Source organism: Anarrhichthys ocellatus, unplaced genomic scaffold, assembly GCF_004355925.1.
Source record: "Anarrhichthys ocellatus isolate YVR2014 unplaced genomic scaffold, GSC_Weel_1.0 scaffold11, whole genome shotgun sequence".
Lineage (NCBI taxonomy): Eukaryota > Metazoa > Chordata > Actinopteri > Perciformes > Anarhichadidae > Anarrhichthys > Anarrhichthys ocellatus.
The window spans coordinates 11,872,063-11,891,757 of NW_022280041.1; the positions used below are offsets into that span (position 1 = coordinate 11,872,063).

A 19,695-nucleotide genomic window follows, 5' to 3' on the forward strand; every position below is an offset into this window, starting at 1 on the left:
CCACTGTTGCTCACCCCCATCCCACACAGGTGACATCCACGGACAGTACACAGACCTGCTGAGGCTCTTCGAGTACGGCGGCTTCCCTCCGGAGGCCAACTACCTGTTCCTGGGCGACTACGTGGACCGGGGGAAGCAGTCTCTGGAGACCATCTGCCTGCTGCTGGCCTACAAGATCAAATACCCCGAGAACTTCTTCCTGCTGAGGGGCAACCACGAGTGTGCCTCCATCAACCGCATCTACGGCTTCTATGACGAGTGTGAGTGCTCTGTTCGCGTGTCGGGGTGCTGGAGTGGAGTGTCTGTCATTTTCACTTCCCATTGTGGTCGATGTAGTTCTATTATGTAATGACCGGACACACTAGCCTGTGACCAGAACGGTCGACTCGCGTCGTACCTCAAAGTCCCGTTTGAGGCACGGAGATGGACGACATGGCGCTGCAACAGGTGTCTTCATTTAAGGCATTCATTTTGAAGCATTCTGTTATTCTACTGTGTTGGTGTTTGTATTTTTATTTGTTCGTGAGTAAGAAGCAATTTCCAAAAGGTTTAGTATGTTTTATGCACGTTTGTAATCCCGAGGGGTTAAAAAAACAAAAATGAATATCTGAATATTGGGGTCCAGCCTTTGAATAGACTCGTTAATGGGGGGATTTGGTGAACAAAGGGTAAAGAAGTGATACTTTTTATTCTTTAAAATGGATCATTATCACTTGGACCTACTGTGATTTTTAAATATGACAAAAGATATTAAAATTAACGTTGTAGCTGCAAGTATAAAATAGACACAAACCTGCAACAAAAGGGTTCTGTTTTTGTAAAACAAGAGAAATAACGGAGTGTAAAGTCATAAAATAAGGGACATTATCAGAGTAGAACAGGAACACGGTTCCTCTTTGCCACGAGGTGTGCTGACTCGGCGTCTCGCTCATTTCGCAGGTAAACGCAGATTCAACATCAAGCTGTGGAAGACGTTCACTGACTGCTTCAACTGCCTGCCCATCGCTGCCATCGTGGACGAGAAGATCTTCTGCTGCCACGGAGGTATTCACGCCGACTAACCGGTCGGTAGCAGTTCGTACCGGGAGAGCCCGATCCAGTTTGTGTTGCTCATGTTTTTGGTTTTTGCAGCATTTCTGGATTTTAGGCTTTTTGTCCTCAGCGTGGAGCCGTCTGTCTAAACTCCCCGCTGTCCTCTCCTGTCATTGTTTAACACCATACGTGACCTGGAGTATGATGGACACAGTCCGTGAACCTTTGTCAGCTCTCAGTATTTGAGGTTGACTGATGTGAATAAATGGGTCACAGTAAGTTCATTCACTGATATGGAGATTTATATTTAAGGGGCTGACAGTGGGATGGTTTTGTGTCGCCCACAGGTCTCTCTCCCGACCTGCAGTCTATGGAGCAGATCAGACGCATCATGAGACCCACAGACGTGCCTGACACAGGTAGGTCAGCACGCACACACGCGCACACACACACACACACACACAGAGCAGTGTTGCCACTTAAAGAAATAGAAATAGATAAATAGTACATATGAAATAACCACAAGGTTTTAAAGACTAATAGTAACGATTTCACACAAATATCGAAGTGATGACATTTTGGACGGACGTGAACAGGACTGGTAATTCTACGACGGTCTCTGTAGCATTTGAGTTTTAGGTTAATTTAGTATTCGAGGCTCCAACTAACGATGTTGTTGTTCCGATTGATCTGGCTATTATCTTCTCATTAAATCATTCGGTCAACGAAATCTGAGCAAATGAAGAAAACTGACTTTTGTTCCACCATCACTCCCAACATCCACAGACATCCAGTTCACCATCACACGTGGTGAAGAACAGCCTCGATGTTTCAGCTCCAGCTGATCCACTTGTGATGCTTAGTATGCTCTGGATATGCCAACTACCAAATACGTCCTTTCTCATCACCTTCTGGCAGCTTATGGTCAAAACTAATGTGAGCCCATATTTATCAAGCTTCTCAGAATAGGAAATCAGCCCCGAGCAGCTAAACATGCTCAGAGTGACGCAGCTTTGGTTCTACTTTTAGCCCCAGGAGTGAAAGCTATTCATCTACTTTCTTAACTTAGGGAATGACTCCTCTATGATGTTCATCATGTTGATTATCTATGACAATGAGGTTATTAAAAGATACTGGGATTCCATTCTGTGAGTCCTAGTAAACCAGTGGAAGTGAGTCTTTGCCCCCTCTTCACTAAACCTGGTTGTTCTTGTCCTTATAAGGCCGCTAGTGTTCAGACCCTCTCTCAGGTCCTCTTATGGTCTTTCAGGGAGACTGTGAGAGTCCAGAGATGGCTGAGTCTGTATATACATATACGCAGCCTTGGTGTTTTAATACCTAGCATACTGTAAATGTGACATACAGGTGACTTCCAGCAGTTAGATGCACAGCTGAGCACATTGTTTAATGCTGTGACAGAGTTGAGGTCACGCATGGAGATGAATCTCAACAGTAAGTTGTATTTAATTCTGTGTTTTCTTTCCTTCTTCCTTCCAGGCCTCCTGTGTGATCTGCTGTGGTCTGACCCTGACAAGGATGTCCAGGGCTGGGGAGAAAACGACCGCGGCGTCTCCTTCACCTTTGGAGCCGACGTGGTCAGCAAGTTCCTCAACCGCCACGACCTGGACCTCATCTGCAGAGCCCACCAGGTACGACACGCACACCCCCCCTCTATGTGACCGATCAAACGCATTCAGATTCAAACATCATCCACCTATTGGTTTAAAGTTGAGCATTGCTGCTGACAGAAGTTCATGGTGGTGTCTATGTAAAAGCAGTTGTTCCCTGACTGACGGTGCCGTGTGTCTGACGCCCCCAGGTGGTAGAAGATGGTTACGAGTTCTTTGCCAAGCGGCAGCTGGTGACTCTGTTCTCAGCTCCAAACTACTGCGGGGAGTTCGACAACGCCGGCGGCATGATGAGCGTGGATGAAACCCTGATGTGCTCCTTCCAGGTGTGAAGCAACCGCAGAGTACCGACATGGTCATGTGAAAGTTATCACGCGCTGACACTCGACATGCAGAAAATAGCACCACTTATTTATGTGTAGTGTGAGGGTAAATACAGTAGTTCACTTACCAAGGTGTTTTTTTTTTTTTTTATATATATAAAAAATAAATTACAACTACCATCCTCAGTGTAGCCTTACTAGAATGATCCAGAGACATTACATTAGTCTGACTGACGTCCTCCATCTGCTTGTTCATTCTCAAAGCATTAAATAACCAGTCCACTCAGACTATAGTTTACTAATATTAATTTTAAAAGTACACAGATACATGACTTTGTTACAGTAATGAGAACATTTAACAGTGGGACCAGGTTTAGTCCAGTTGGGAGGGATTTCCTGGGTGCTTTTATGACAAACACACAACAGAGCGTCCTGTTATCTCTGTCCGTTTCCTAGATCCTGAAGCCATCTGAGAAGAAAGCCAAGTACCAGTATGGAGGGATGAACTCGGGTCGGCCCATCACTCCTCCCCGCACAGCCCAACCCCCAAAGAAACGATGAAGACAGACGGAGTGAGGAGGAGACACACAGAGAGAGAGAGGGGGGGGGATTTTCAAAGATCGTCTCCTGTTGGAATTTGCAACACAAAATGAGTAAAAGCAGCAGACTGCAGAGAGGGCAAACAGACGAACAAAACTATTTCAAAAGATGCACTCAAACCTGTCTTTCATCTTCTTTCTTATCTCCCTCTGAGCTGCTGTCGCACTCTCTTCTTCTCCCGCGATAATTATTTTCTCTGCATTTGTGTAACATTTTTAAAACACTAAACAAGGGTGTCATTCTGTAGCATATCGGAGTGTTTCTTTTTGTCCTTTGCTTTTTATTTCTTGACAACAGAATGACAACTAGTTGAGTTTACCACATCTCCTTACTCCCCTGCCTGTACACACACACACATACACACACAACAGGTATTAATGACTGCTGGGTTTTCAATAAATAATACAGGAAATGAATCTGAATGCTCTGTGTGGTTCTTCAAGGTAGATCTACAGAAGCTCAGAGAGGCAAGTCCTCAAATCAATGCATTAATATAGCAGCACACAACTATTTGCAATATAAAAGAGAGCATTGTCTACCTATCAAGTTGCACTTTACATCCATGTCTGTCCAATCACTTCATCGTGTGTGAATTTGTCATAATTAGAATATCAAACGTGTAGTGAGGGTGAACTGGGAACGTCTGGCGGAGGACCCTGTCCGGGAGGTCTTTAACTCCCACCTCCGGAAGAACTTCTCACACATCCCGAGGGAGGTTGGGGACACGGAATCCGAGTGGACCATGTTCAAAGCCTCTATTGTGGACGCGGCCGCTAGGAGCTGTGGCCGGAAGGTCATCGGTGCCTGTCGTGGCGGCAACCCGAGAACCCGGTGGTGGACACCGGAGGTGAGGGAAGCCGTCAAGCTGAAGAAGAAGACCTTCAAGGCCTGGTTGGCCCAGGGGTCTCCTGAAGCAGCTGCCAGGTACCGGCAGGCCAGAAGGGCTGCAGCTGCGGTGGTCGCGAATGCTAAAACTCGGGCATGGGAGGAGTTCGGGGAGGCCATGGAGAAGGACTTTCGGTTGGCCTCAAGCAGGTTCTGGCAAACCATCCGACGGCTCAGGAAGGGAAAGCAGGGCTTACCCCAGGCTGTTCTCAGCAGGGGAGGGGGGGAACTGCTAACCCGGACGGAGGACATCGTCGGGCGGTGGAAAGAGCACTTTGAGGAACTCCTAAACCGACCAACATGTCCTCTGCAGAGGAGGCAGCGCCTGAGGACCTAGGGGGAGGCTCACCCATATCCCTGGCAGAGGCCGCTGAGGTAGTCAAAAAGCTCCTTGGTGGCAAGGCGCGGGGGTGGATGAGATCCGCCCTGAGATGCTGAAAGCACTGGACATAGTTGGGCTGTCCTGGCTGACACGCCTCTTCAATGTCGCATGGGGGTCGGGATCAGTGCCCATGGAATGGCAGACCGGGGTGGTGGTTCCCATTTTCAAAAAGGGGGACCGGAGAGTGTGCTCGAATTACCAGGGTATCACACTACTCAGCCTCCCGGGGAAGGCTTATGCCAGGGTGCTGGAAAGGAGGCTCCGACCGCTTGTCGAACCTCAGATTCAAGAGGAGCAATGCGGATTCCGTCCCGGCCGTGGAACAGTGGACCAGCTCTTTACCCTCGCAAGACTACTGGAGGGGTTCTGGGAGTTTGCCCAACCAGTCTACATGTGCTTTGTGGACTTGGAGAAGGCTTTCGACCGGGGGTCTTGTGGGGGGTGCTGCGGGAGTATGGGGTGCCGGACCCGTTACAACGGGCGATCCGGTCTCTGTACGACTGCAGTAGGAGCTGTGTCCGCATTCTTGGCAATAAGTCAGACACGTTCCCGGTGGGTGTTGGCCTCCACCAGGGCTGCCCTTTGTCACCGGTCCTGTTCGTGATTTTCATGGACAGGATATCTAGGCGCAGCCTGGGGGCGGAGAACGTCAGTTTCGGGGATCGCCTCTCTGCTATTTGCAGATGATGTGGTCCTGTTAGCCTCCTCGGATCGTGACGTCCAGCATTCACTGGGGCGGTTTGCAGCCGAGTGTGAAGCGGCGGGGATGAGAGTTAGCACCTCCAAATCTGAGGCCATGGTTCTCTGCCGGAAACCGGTGGATTGCTCCCTCCAGGTGGGGACGGAGTGCCTACCTCAAGCGAAGGAGTTCAAGTATCTCGGGGTCTTGTTCACGAGTGAGGGTAAGATGGAGCGGGAGATCGACAGACGGATCGGTGCGGCTGCAGCAGTAAAGCAGGCGCTGCACCGGACCGTCTTGGTGAAGAGGGAGCTGAGCCGGAAGGCAAAGCTCTAAATTTACCACTCGGTCTACGTTCCTACCCTCACCTATGGTCACGAACTCTGGGTCGTGACCGAAAGGACAAGGTCGCGGTTACAAGCGGCCGAAATGAGTTTCCTCCGTAGGGTGGCCGGGCTCAGCCTTAGAGATAGGGTAAGGAGCTCGGTCATCAGGAGGGAGCTTGGAGTAGAGCCGCTACTCCTTCGCGTCGAAAGGAGTCTGCTGAGGTGGTTCGGGCATCTAATTAGGATGCCTCCTGGACGCCTCCCACTGGAGGTTTTCCAGGCACGTCCAACTGGGAAGAGACCCCGGGGAAGACCCAGAACACGCTGGAGAGATTACATCTCCCAGCTGGCCTGGGAACGCCTCGGGATCCCCCAGAATGAGCTGGAACATGTTGCCGGTGAGAGGGAAGTCTGGGTCGGCCTGCTTGACCTGCTGCCACCGCGACCCGACCCCGGATAAGCGGTGGAAAATGGATGGATGGATAGAATATCAAATCTTGAGTTACAGCCCAAAATGTGTTTTTGTGAGGTCACAGTGACCTTTGACCACCACATTCTAATCAGTTCAAATTTCCAGGTGGACGTTCGTGCCAAATTTGAAGCACCTCCCTGCAGGCCTTCCTGTAATATCCTGTTCACAACAACCAACAGACGGCTACAGCTGTCTGTGGTGCTCAAGGCATGAAGAGGCGGCTGCTAACGAGTGGCTACATGGGACTACAAAACGCCATCACAGCAACTAATCTGCCTTTACACCAGTGGCGTAGTTTGTTTGTAGTCCTGATGTTTTTTTACTCCTGCCAATTGCATTCATACTTAAAAATAAATCAAAAACATGGTATTCATTTGTGAAGATTATCTTGGTGAACAAAAGGTGTAAATAGTCTTTCACACAGACAAACTACTCTGAAACGCCTCCTCCAGTGTGTGGAGTCCATGTCAGCCCTTCACAGCAGCAATGTTGACCTGTAGGGTACACACAGGTGTGATTAATCACACTAAGTATGTATATAGTATACAGACAACCGTTTTGGTAGTCCAGTGTCGATCCTGTGTCTGCCAGCATCTGTTTCTACGGAGCACCAGTGAACTGCCCATAATGGATCACATCAAGTATTCATACCAAACCAGAGCAAACACGACAGTGTGACGTGGAGCCTTGAACGCAGCGACCTGGGATTGCTCTCGTTTTGTTGCCAATGAAGAATTCTTTACTGTTCTCACCACGAGGAGGCCGACGGCAGTATTTACAGTCAGTCCAATATGATGTGAACACAACATTAACCCTTTAAACCGGGTTTCGTCATTATTAAAGCTCATTATGACTGTTATGACCTGCAGCTATGCACTGCATGACAACTACCCAAACCCACGTTCTTTATACAAGTTTAGAAGTAGAAAGGAAATTGTAACAGTTTGGATTCTTCTGACTCAAGTTCTTCATCCCTATTACATCAGGTTTAACAGGTTTAAAGTGAGCATCAACTGCATTTGAACTCGACAAGACATCATTTTTGAAATACACAAATGATGTTTGTCTCTTTTTGCATTGCGTTTGCTGTAAACACAAATGCATGTTTGCTCGGTTCGGAGGGAAAATTCCCGCTAAACATGAAGGCAGCACAAAGAAAGTCATGTTTAAAAAAAAAAAAAAAGTGTCCTATTAATATCGCTCCCTTCGTGAGGACTCAGCCCTTGGTGCGTTTGAAGCAGCTGAAACACAAGTTTTCTCCATCTACATGAACATGACACCTTATTCATTCAATTCAATAAACACTTGAATAATAAGCATATAAACCAATCTTATTGGGCACTTAAGCAAAAGAAAATGATTCCCAAAAAAAGCTCAATCTCAATAGACTGGTGCTGACAAATCAATCTGGAGCAATGAGTTCCTTCTTATCTAATGAAAAAAATAATCCCAACAAATCAAACTATTTGTGATTTAAGCATGATGGCACATTGTTAGAAATGTCAAATAAAAAAATCCAACACTATTTACCAATGTTAAATGGCCAATACAATATCTGTGCAATACAATGCTCTTATTCCCGCATGATTTCATGGCTTACAGCAACATCAGTACATTTAGTGACTAAACAGCAGCCACCAGCTGTCCTTTAAAGGTTTAAATGAACTCAAAGTAGACCCACTTGTACTGAGCCAAGACTTGCATCATAGCGTCATGTCAATAGAAGAATGTGGTCATAACTCTGGCATGTATTACAAGGTCAGCTAGCAGCATCGTATGACCTCACAACCTCAATCACAATCACATTGAATCTGTCAATCACAGCCTTCTGTGATTGACAGATTCTTTCAGCAAAGGAAATGAAGGTATTTTAAAGGCTTTCTAGGGACGACCATTGGAAATTAGCAGTAGTTAAAAATGCTGTGATACACTGCATTGGATAGTTGTTTTGCAATTCTCTATGTATATGTATTTGTCCCTACCAAATAAAAATGAAATGAAGCTCTGAAGGGTTTCCATCTTTTGACCAGTAGGTGGCAGAAGTAGCCTTGATGCTGGAGAGACAAACAATGCTGCAGCTTTGTATTGCTGCACTGGAGAGGTCAAGAAAAAAGGGAATCGGCAAAAAAGTAAAACAAAAAAGTAGACAAATTATAAAACGAACAAAACAAGAGAACCCCAGACTGAAAGAGACACAAAACCACTTTAAACATTTGTCTATTTGCAGTCGCTTCGAGTCTCTCTCTGCGGTCCCTTCGAGTCTCTCTGCGTAAGTTTCGAGCAAGTCTCTGCATTCGTTTCGAGTCTCTCCGCGGTCGTTTCGAGTCTGTTCAGTGTCTTTATGGTAATTTGATTGACTTTCCAACAGGAACTGTTACCTGTCATTTCAAACCGAGGCAATGGTGCAGGGGGCCCCACTTGGGGCCCTGAGCCTGTGCCCAGTTGACCCATTCAGTAATCCATAAATGCTCATGATGCAGGTCTTTAAGCTTTTTCTTTTGTTCTACATCTGTAACATAGAGCTATTTCATTAGAAAATACTAAATAAACCTAGGAATACATTGAAATACCTAATGTAATCAATCTTACAAAAACAAGAATTCAAGCCATCAATCAAATAAAAAAAAGTATGATAATGCACGAAAACTACCTACAACAAACCTAAATTTTAAATAAATACATCTAAAAATGAAGAAAAAAATAAGTCAACGTAAAAAGTCCCCAAAAAAAGCTAACCAGTCAATCAGAGCAACGTACAGTTTTTCCCTTATTCCTACTTTCATGTCATTTATGAACAATACTACTTCACTAGGGTGTTTTTACAGCGTCACCAGGGTGCTTGGTTTCCCAGACCGTCAAACCGTAACACACACACACAGCACCCGACAGATGAATGCAATAAAACGAGAAGGACGTCCAGGAAAAACAAATAACAGTTATCCAAATTCTCCCTCCAAGTATGTGTGAACATATTCTACGGTGTCTATGCAGTGCTGCATGTCTGTGTGACTAGACGAGAGCCCGCAGAGGGAAGGACAGGGCGGCTCCTAAGGACAGACCCAGGGCCAAGAAGAAAGTCATCAGGGCCCCTGCTGTCTCTGCATCCTTCTGCTCCACCAACCTGAGGAGAGAGGAGGGAACAGAAGGTCAGTCATGTCGTATTTAGCCAACTGAGCCATACATTATGTTCATACCTCTCTGTGCAGTCATTTTCATTGGTAGTGGTGGAGTCCGCCATACCCACACGGGATTCCAAGAACTTTTCACTCAGTGTGATGCTATGAATTATAAATTTGTTGCTAGAATATAGAGGAATAATGTCGTAGGTCAGACTCATCTTTAACTTGTACATAAGACAGATCTCCTTGATTGCCTCTTTGATATCGCCTGTCTGATATCAATCCTTATATACAAGATATATTTCTTCTTTATTAGAAGAGTTCTGGTTATTGATTCTCCTACAGTGAGATGCAGCTGTCTTTAAGGAGTGATATACGTTTTTATAGCGACAGTGATGAACTTATTTGGACTCACTGTGGTGCGTAGGACATGGAGAGACACACAAAGTAGCCACTGGACAGAGAGAAGAGAGTCATGATGACGGCGAAAGCAGCATCATGGCCAAAGTAGACGGGAAGGAAGGAGCGACTCTGGACGTTACAGAGCATCAGCAGAGGAACGAACACCACCCTGGAGACCACGAGCACCGGGAACAGACGGGACTCTTTGCGAGGCTGCAGAGGAGACGGGAGAGAAAAAAATCCAATGAGAGGAGGGAGAGAAAAAGGAAAGCGGATTTGGAACAACAACAAAGTAGAAGGGGGAAAGGCAAAGCATTGGGATTACACAGTTAAGCCTCAACCGTCAGATTATATTTAGAAATAATATATGACGTTGATAGAGAAAATGACAGCAGGAAATTAACCTTGTAAAAAATGCAATTTGTAACCCAGTTTAAACTCAGTCCTGTTCTTGTCACCACCTCCAGAATTAAAGCTGAATGTGCCGGCTGTGGGCTCTCCAGCAGTCAGGAAGGAGCTGATGGACATGCATAGTGTAGTCGGTGAGATTATTACACCAGAGGTTTATGAACATGTGCTGCCATGTGGATCTGGACAGGGATACTAATATGCATAATAAATAACGATATATAAAGAATAAATGTCTGAAGGACCTTATCAGATACTCACCCAACGTATCACGGTGGTGACGGTCCGACCGAACCAGTCGTTGATGTTGAAAACCAAGAAGCAGCACACCGAGATGAAGTAGCGCTCTGAAGAGAGACGGGACAGACGACAGAAAGATGATAAAAACTCAAGTCTGATAAAAACAACGATGACAAAATCTGAACTAACAAACCTCTCACAGAGACTTCTCCAATGACCCCTAGGTCACTGAGGCTGCATCCACAATCTGTCGTCCATGTTGAATTAACCTGGTAGTCGATCGGTAATAAAGGCTGTCGTTTGTTTTGTTTGTGACGAATCAGCGACACGTCGTGACTGCTAAGACTCAATCCGGTAGAGAACACCGGTGTCTACGTCATCGTTTTCCAAGGTCTGCGGTTCTGCGTACGTCCACACTAGCACGACCCCGGAGTTTTCAAACTAACACGGCATCTGTAGCGTTTTCAAACTCCTTCGTATTGGGTGCTCTACATTTACAGTTCACCCACAGTGGACAGGACTCTTGACACTCGTAAAGGCTGAGCCTACATGGTTTTATGACCCCCCCCCTTCTTGTTGTATGAGCATCTACATCCCTGAGGGAGACAGAGACACATCCAATTATTAATAAACTACTTTCTCATGTACCTTTTCCTCATTGATACGTTAGTCCTAGTCTTGTATTTTATAAATCCATTTTAAATCTACCTCAGAGTAACAAATTCTCTGTATTTGTAAAGCAAGGGGAGGGATGTTCTCCCCCTCCCTGGCTAGTCCTCACCCAGGACACAAATGTTGAGGTTATTCCTATCCATTCAATTAGCATGCATATAGGTACACATGTAGTTCTACATAGGTCTGTCTGTGTCTATGCTGAATAATTGTTTAATTCATTCTTACGTTAATTGATCAGCTTTTATTCAGTGATTTATAAATAAAGTGCTTAGTACCATTCTGCATAGAGAGAATAAATTAAATTATCAACACTTAGGGTTGGTTTGCTGTTGCTGTCAAACACTGCAGCCTCTTTCTCAAGAAGTTAAGAGCAAGAGAAGTCAGAAAAAAGCTTTTCTACTTTGGACTTTGACGCTGAAGGGGGATCTGCACAACCCCAGACATTTTGAAATAATTAATGAATTGTTATTAAAACTTCTACAAGCAGTAACGCTACAAAGAGAAATAGGAGAAAGGAGGGATTTGACCACCACACACGAGAGATTTACTGTATGTTGAATGCGGCAGTGATCTAATCATTAACTGAGTCGATGTCATACCCCAGTTTCCTGGGAATGAGGTCCTGACATCTGCAGTGACAGCCGGGAAGACGGACAGAGTGACTGTGAACACAAACGTCACACAGAACGCCATCACCCAGATCTACAAAGGAAAGGAAGGACAAAACCTGTAAATATTTCTTCACTTTCACTGGGAATGAAACGCTCTTATTTTAAAAGGGGCATTTGGGATTTTTCTAAGTGGTGTTGTATGAGGTTCCTATCAACAGTCAGCGTATTACTGCAGTAGATGGGGTACGGAGAAATAGACATGAGAACCAGCACAGGAGCAACGTAATGTACTACTGTAGACAGAGGCAGAAGCAAAACATTTTATGGTAAGCAACTCCTGTCTTTGGCTGCTGTCCCCGTTCTGCTACTCCATCTACTGGAGGTAGTATACACTGCCAAAATCACAACTATCACACCTTTTTGAAGACCTCTATGACCGAGGCCTTAGCTTGTCCCTTCTCGACCTGCTCCAGTGACAGGAAGGCTCCCGGTGGACCCTCTGGACCGGGGTCCACCTCGACCTCAGCTGCACTGCCAGCCTTGCTCGTGCTGCTGGTCCCTGTGCCGTTAGCATTCGGCTTGCCGTTCTCCACTGTGCTGCTCTCTGCAAGGGAATATACACAGATTATTCCAAAAACAGTTTGAGTCTGTGTGGTCCTCTGAGTCCAACAGGCTCGGTCTTTGTCTGGGCACTGCCAGGACTCTAATTGGATAAATAGAGGGTCAACTCCCTTAACGAGATAATGTTCCACCAAATTAATTTGATTCAGCACTGAACAAGCGAAGCACAGAATTGTGAACTCGGTGGCAAAGCAAACAGATTCTCTCTCGCTGTCAAACAAATGTTTGATCCTCTCAGTTCTACAAACGTGAAAGAACCTGCACTTCAAACTTTCAAACACATGATGAAACGTGTCCCCGTGGTGCCAACTTGGAGACGAATGACAGTAATTCAGAGGGTGTGAACAAGGAGTTTGTTGAAGCCAAAGTCTCACCTTTCAGCAACTTGTCCGTGGTGTCTGCCTCATACTTGTTGCTTTTGTTCAGATAGTACTGGGCAAACGCCTGCGTGCAAACACCAGACAACACAAATTAGGCCTCTTAGCTGAAATACAACAAGTGAAAAAATAAAAACGTGATAAATGCAGTTTGGCTAATACCTCTCTCTTGAGATAGAGTTTAGTGAGATTCTAGAAAAGTATTTTTCTTGACAATCTCGGACAAAAGTGAAGTAACTTCACATGTAATTAGAGCGAGGCTCCTGTTTCACCTTTGAGGATTTGATCATCACATAATCTTTGATCATTTGCAAACATTTATCTTTGATTCAAATTTGACTGTGTGCTGAAAGTTTTCCCACAATCCAAATAAAGCAAACACCATCTGAAAAAGCCAGATTTTGTATATACTGATCTAATGGTCATGGGTCAACAAAGAGATGGTAGCTGTTTAGGTGAGATTGAAGGGATTATGGGTAATGTAGTCATGGAGAGCTGGGCGCTGACTGACCAGGCGGGGCATCAGCAGGTAGCTGAAGAGAGTGAGCAGCGTCCCCACACATGGCGTGATGAAGTAACCCAGCGCTGCGGTCTCAGAGTCCGTGTCACCTGAGTGACAAACACACAAGTCAGATCATTCTAGACAGACACCTATCAGATGAAGAAAACACTACTGTGTGTGTGTTGTGTGTCGTCATGCTGCTTTGACTAGCTCGACATCCACTTTCACTCTCCTCCGTTACTAGGGAACTGGGGATTTTGTGTGCATGTGGGCGGCTCACTGGCTATGGCTAGCAGCATGGCGATGGCAGCGAAGGTCCCGGCGAGGCCCTGGCCGCTCATGAAGATGGAGCTGAACTTCTGAGGGAGGAGACCCACCAGGCCGAACAGACTGCCCTGCAGCACGGCCCCGAACGCTGGGGAGAAGAAGCATCGTTTGATTCAGCACTGTTTAAAAGGGCCAGTTTGGATATTTGTTTTTGAAGTGGTGGTGTATGAGATCCTTAATCAGTGTATTACTGACAGTAGATGGAGTTTGGAAGGGCTGTCTGACAGCGAGTATAGCTTACACTGATACTGATTTTTTTGAGGTGTCTATCGTATGTTTTGCTGCCTGTGGAGACGTACCTCATACAACACCACTTCAAACTATCCCTTTCACTAAAATGTACGTATATGTACACTACTCTGAGCCTCACACACAGTCACACCGACTTACAGTTGATGAACCAGATAATTGCCATGGTGACAGAGAAGAAGCGGTCTTGGTCCATGGGAACTTTGACCAGCACGGCTGTGAGGATGAAGAGCAGCAGGATGAAGACCAGGCTACCTGCGATGCGTATTGCCTCCGATATCCTGAAACAAGAAACGAGTCATTTAACCAAGAACTCAAACTGGATCAGATACAAACCACAGATGAATACTTTGGCATGAGACCAGGTTATACATGCAAAGTCCAGAGCAAATGCACAACACTGATTAGATTCAATGCTTTGGGGAGTATTGCCATCCCTCTGTGTATGGACAAACATTATGTGAACATCCAACCCTGTCACTGACCTCTGGTACAGGAAGGAGTTGAGCAGGGTGAACACCAGCAGGGGCAGCTGGGACAGCAGGGTCATCCAGTTGTTGAAGTAGTACTCTTTGGTGACCACCGCGGTGCCGTCGCTCTGTTCTGTTGTGTTTAGGCGACTTTGGAAATACTGCAAACCCAGAGGACAGACAGATGTTGGCTTTATCTTTACATGGAAACATATTCTGTATTAACCAACGATGGAAGGTAAATCCCCGCTTTAGTGTCACCTCAACGCTCCACTCTTTCACATTTACATGTTCAGTTAACATTGTTGGTTTGTTCCCCAATGGAGCCGTTTCAGTTTGTTAACTCAAAATAACCTATCATATAAGCAGAAGATGTACTTCTGCTTTTGTATTCTGATATGTTTTAAACAAGTAGAGGAACAGTTAAATCCCCGATCATTTAAAGCTGTACTTGTCATTTCTTTGTGTCAACAATGTGTCAAATGATTATGTGTAACGAACCCACAAAGAATTCTTTCTAGCCTATGTTCTAGAGCCGAGCAGCTCATTGTGTTTTGGTTTTACAACCCACAACTGCACTGTTTGGGTTCAACCTCACCGCAACAACAGGTGCTGTTGGTGGAAACCCAAACATGTGGATCACATGGTCTCGTGTGGTTACCTTGAGTTACCTGCGTGGTTACCTTGAGTCCCATACTGTGTGGATGTATGGGTCCCTATGGATCCTTAGGTTTTAACACATTATACTCAGTACGACATCAGCAAATCACTTAAACAGATCACTACAAAATACCAATTTGACAAATCCAATCCAGTATCAACTTATGGTAGATACTATAGCTTTTCTAGACATTTTCTTGAATTGTATAAACAGCTTATTGTCCATAAGACCATTGGCATCCGTCCAGCATGTGATTCTCTAAGAGGTTTAAGTGGTGAACCACCGGACCAACACTTCAGAGAAAGGCTTCTACGCAGATCTGACAGGGAGAACGATGAGATACCCCCGACTTATTGACTGAGTCTAATGGTTTTATGTCATGAGATATCAAAACAGAAGGCATATACAATGTGTCAGTTCTGCCGTCTTTGACGGATTAAGTAATGGCCATGGTTTTACCATTGAGGCAGTCATGAAGAAGTTCCATGGCAGCAACGTTCCCAGGCCCAGAATGAAGAAACAGATCCCCACCAGGCAGCCCCTGTAGATGGGAAGCAAAGGGTGTTACAATGTACAACGAGGATGCTGCAGCACTGGCCAGTTAAAGTATTTACATTCTGTAATCACCTCTACGTACAGTCGTTTCTCCAAAAATGGATCTAAACTGATGATTATTCTTTTTGACGAGAGGCATCCCAGCGTGAGAAGAGAAGCATCCAGTAAGCATAACACAGGACTGTGATATTTTATTATATTTATATGGGTACTGCTGCTGCTCCACAATCTAATCAAGTAACACTAATGTGCCAAATGATGTGCGTCTTTGCAGGATGACAGTATTTTCACAGCTGGAAGGAATAACTCGCACTGTACTGTGCTTTTGTTCCCCTTCTTCTGCTTTTTCAAAATCAGGGCCAAATGTCAGCATTTTTCTTTTCTCTTGTCTTTATTTGCATATTTTGTAGTAAGAGAAAGTAATCAAGCTACGTTACTTTGGTGTTGATTTTAGCGCTCCCTGTGGACAAAAGTGCTCGTGTTTTTCCGAGTCCCTTTAGAAAACTTCTCATTTTACTGCAGCAGGTTCTGACTCTGTCCTGGTTCTCATATGCCTCCCTCCCCTCCGGCAGGGCAACAGGTTATTAACAATTGTATTGGAGTACATTTTTAAAGTAACCTTCCCAATCCTGGTAGCAGGATTGTATTAAGTTACTGCTAATGTCCGACCGCTGCTGTTTCACATTAGAAGCGTTCAACTGGTGAACTTAAATATGTAGCAGAGACATGAATGTATTGAAATTGCAACATCATCGCCTGAAGAAACAGAGACAACAGAAACTGTGGTGTCAAGCAAACAAAGGGAAGTGAGAGTTTCTTGTTTCCATCTAATTGTAACTCACCGGTCCTGAGGAGCATCTGTCCGTTCCTTCATCCTGATGTAGGAAGGTCTGGGGAAACTGCAAGGGCAACAGGACAGAACAAAAGTCAGCGGCATCTTTACCATAACAGAGCGAGGATTTTGTCTTCCAGACGCCCTGCTGCCAAGGTTGCACTGCTTAGAGATGCAGGAATCCCTTTACATTCTGACAAGAGGCCGTGAGAAGCTGTAAAGCGGCTGTAAAGAAAAGCTGTGTGCGAAGAAGTGCAACAGAGGTCAGATATGAGTCTGGGATTTATGGAGGCATGTGGCATAAACACTTAAGTATCAGACAGAACTAAAATCTCTAACAACTTGCAGTCTAATGAGAGTATGTGAGCCACTCGGAACAGCAGAGTGTATAGACCAAATCAAATGACCTGACTAGGTGCGGTTTTAAAGACTTTCCATTGAGGCTTTGCCACTGGAACCAGCACTCTAAAGCTGGCAACAAATTGTGTCCCTCTTTAATGTGCATCGAGTCCAGAATCCGAGAGTCCACTCCCAACGTACACACCACGGGACTGAAAAAGCTATTTTCCCCTCTCACAGTATTGCCACCGACGGTGTGGCTGCTTGGCTTGTTGTGACTTGTTGAAAGGTCAGACCCATAATAGAGCTAGGCTCACATTCATCCTACCTCAGGACTCTGCACTTGTTCCTAAAATACAGATAATAAACAGGCAACAAAAGTTGCCCAACTTCAGTAGAACATCAGACAACAAAATTAAACATTTTCTTTTTCAGCTGTGGAAGAGGATGTAGTCGGACAACTCGTTTTTTCACTGACTGCACATTTTTTTTTGGAATTTTTTGGCATCTAGGTTTGGAGTTTCCGTTTGTTTGTCAGCAGTTGTGAGGCAGATGTTGGTAACAAGACCCAAAGACAGCTGCGTCATTCTTAAGAGGACACAATTCTTGGCTACAATTCAATTATAACCGACTGCCTGCTGCTTCAAAGCTCTCTCAAAGGAGCTGTGAAAAACACACTTTGCGTCCTTCCTAACTGGTCCAGTGAGTCAAACTTATCTGTGTTGGCAACACGTGCGAGGCCGAAGTCAACACCGCAAACGTCCAAGGGGTCGTCTAAGGTCGGGGCATGAAATAGTCATAACAGAGGCAGAGAGGTTCCTCACACGTCCACGGTGTCAACAGGAATGTCAGCTGATATAAGAGCCTGATATAAGCTACTGAAAAACATAAATGGATGACCAGAGGGAGTTCTCTTGAATCACGACTGAACCACATTTCAGTCTCTATTTATACTGATTTTGTAGCAAAGCCAGATAAGCTAGGCTAACAAAATGGGAGATAAGATAAGCCTAAATTGATCCCCAGAGAACAACTTTGTTTTTTGTAACAGCACAGTGACAAAATAAGTATTAAAAAAGTTTAACAAGCAGAAAAAGAAAGTAGTAATCGATCTGTACAATGCTAATAAATCTTGTCTTTTGGATGTAATCATCAGCAGTGTACAGATCACAAAATCATGGCCGTGGATACACAAACGTTGCCCCTACAACGGATGAATGTGCACAGTGAAGCTGAAACAAGTGAGGCAGCAATCAGCAACACAGCAGAGGGGGACTTTAACATTCTAGTCCTTTATCTCTGTAAGTCTCTCCAACCCCCCTCTCTCAGCACCAAACTATACAGGGCCGACGGGATAAGGGGTCTCATTGTCTCATGTGTTAAGACACACTGTCCCACCGTGCAAAACGAAAAAACAACAACATTAAACCATGGGGTTTGGTTAGCATGTTCTGGATACCGCTCCTTTACAGACGCTGGTTGTTTAGCTTGAGGGTTCCTGAGATGAGAAAGTGTGGAGGATAAGCAGCAGACAAAACACAAGGTCGAAAAGGTTCTGCTCCAGACCCAGCAACACCAACACCTCAATCACCCCTTGACAGCTCAGTCAGTTCAGTCTTGCTCAGGCCACTCTAATTTATATTCTCCACTCACTTATAGTAATTGAGGAACACCGAAATGCACACACTCAGCTATTTCTTATCAGTAGCAGAAATCAATCTGTGCCTAGAAGGCCTTTTCTTTCCTGTTCCACTTAAACTCACTAAATGGTCTTGTGTCCACACACACACACACACACACACAGGTTTTATGACAGCATGAGGTCAACATCAACTCATGTGTAGCAGTGTTAAATACAGTTATTCAACTGTTTCACTCAACGCTGTAACTGGGAACTTAAAGAGCAGCACAGACTGACACCATGACGGAGTATGAATGGCCAAATCATATTAAAATAAAGTTAATTCTTTAAACTAGCATGTGTGACGGACCAGCATGTTTACGTTAGCCTACACCTGTTCCGCTCTGCGAAGAGGAAATAAACGGCAACGAAGATACACAAAGAGTAACTATGCCTAGTAGCCCAAATAACGCCATAAATAACACAGTAATACTGATATTAGAAAGCACTGTAGTTTAACAACGTGTCTGGTGCCGTAGTTCACTCTGACGTTCACATTTGAAGTTAGCGTTACTGGAGACAGAGCAGGGACCCACCGCCCTGTCGTCTCATCACCCAGTGGACCGTGAAGTAACCAGCTCTCTCTCACAAGATGACGGAAATAACATTTCATTATAAAACGTAAAAAAGTAAAAGCAACAACACAACGCAGCTAGCTGTTACCGTAACGTGAGCGCTGGCTAACGTCACAGAGAGACTCACCTTTTGGAAAATGTTGCTCGTAGTCACTGTGTTTTCATGTTTCCACGGTAAATTCAAGCACCATATCCAAAATGGTCCAAAAAAACGATTCAATCGGACACAAATGAATAGCTGACGTTATGCGTGTTGTTCGCACATACACGTCCCCCACGTGTACAAATGGCTACAGTACTAATAAACAGAAACGGGCTCGGTCCGTCTGTCGTCATCGCTTCGTTCAAAGCTACAACGCGTTACGCTTCAGCAGTTTACTGCAGGCTCCCCACAGCAGAGTACTTCCGGTGTCATGTCAAATGTTGTATCCCCGCCTGTTTATGGGTACATTCCCTCCCACCAGGGATGCATGGAGGAAACCATGCATGGAGAGAGGAACGAGGAAATATGTTTTAAGAGACATGAGACGTCCTTTCCTCAGTTGCGTAACGTGAAGCGACGTCTGTTTCTGATGACAGAGGATCAGCTGATCACAGCTGGATCAGCTGTCAGTCGGCTTTAACAGCTGGAGAGACTTTTCATAAGTTTGTGTCTGTTCACATGATCACTGTACTTAATAATAGTAACTAATAATACTAATAACTAATAAAGACACAGTAATCA

General features: G+C 45.1%; 2 protein-coding genes across 3 annotated transcripts in view; one reads left to right on the forward strand and one right to left on the reverse strand.

Moving 5' to 3' along the window:
• Positions 1-3,999, forward strand: part of LOC116385499 (serine/threonine-protein phosphatase PP1-beta catalytic subunit) — a 19,736-nt gene extending 15,737 nt beyond the window's left edge. The window contains exons 3-8 of the mRNA XM_031851010.1: positions 30-260; positions 940-1,044; positions 1,380-1,451; positions 2,530-2,681; positions 2,852-2,986; positions 3,440-3,999. Of these exons, the coding sequence (XP_031706870.1) occupies positions 30-260; positions 940-1,044; positions 1,380-1,451; positions 2,530-2,681; positions 2,852-2,986; positions 3,440-3,544 (800 nt within the window). The 3' untranslated portion in view covers positions 3,545-3,999. The remainder of the gene's footprint in view (positions 1-29; positions 261-939; positions 1,045-1,379; positions 1,452-2,529; positions 2,682-2,851; positions 2,987-3,439) is intronic.
• A 2,266-nt stretch (positions 4,000-6,265) lies between these two features.
• On the reverse strand, positions 6,266-19,498 carry LOC116385638 (equilibrative nucleoside transporter 2-like). 2 transcript variants are annotated; one of them, XM_031851291.1, is made up of 13 exons: positions 19,099-19,498; positions 16,387-16,443; positions 15,449-15,530; positions 14,344-14,489; positions 14,000-14,139; positions 13,563-13,697; positions 13,292-13,389; positions 12,778-12,847; positions 12,199-12,386; positions 11,771-11,873; positions 10,518-10,603; positions 9,862-10,061; positions 6,266-9,448 (listed from the first exon to the last, which is right to left on the reverse strand). In XM_031851291.1, the coding sequence occupies exons 2-13, from the start codon at positions 16,416-16,418 to the stop codon at positions 9,337-9,339; spliced, it is 1,392 nt and encodes a 463-aa protein (XP_031707151.1). In that variant the 5' UTR covers positions 16,419-16,443; positions 19,099-19,498; the 3' UTR covers positions 6,266-9,336. The 2 variants fall into 2 exon arrangements, 1 of the variants encoding a protein (XP_031707151.1); XR_004212894.1 differs by lacking the exon at positions 6,266-9,448 and adding an exon at positions 10,253-10,365 and having other exon boundaries at positions 9,989-10,061.
• Positions 19,499-19,695: the final 197 nt, after the last annotated feature.

What these genes read in the sequence shown, in the direction of transcription:
- LOC116385638 (XM_031851291.1), bottom strand. Translation starts at nt 16,418, where the DNA reads ATGAAGGAACGGACAGATGCTCCTCAGGACCG. An exon ending in ACCTGCTGATGCCCCGCCTG is followed by an intron (nt 12,848 to 13,291) that starts GTCAGTCAGCGC and finishes GTTTGCACGCAG; the next exon opens with GCGTTTGCCCAGTACTATCT. An exon ending in TCATAGAGGTCTTCAAAAAG is followed by an intron (nt 11,874 to 12,198) that starts GTGTGATAGTTG and finishes TTTCCTTTGTAG; the next exon opens with ATCTGGGTGATGGCGTTCTG.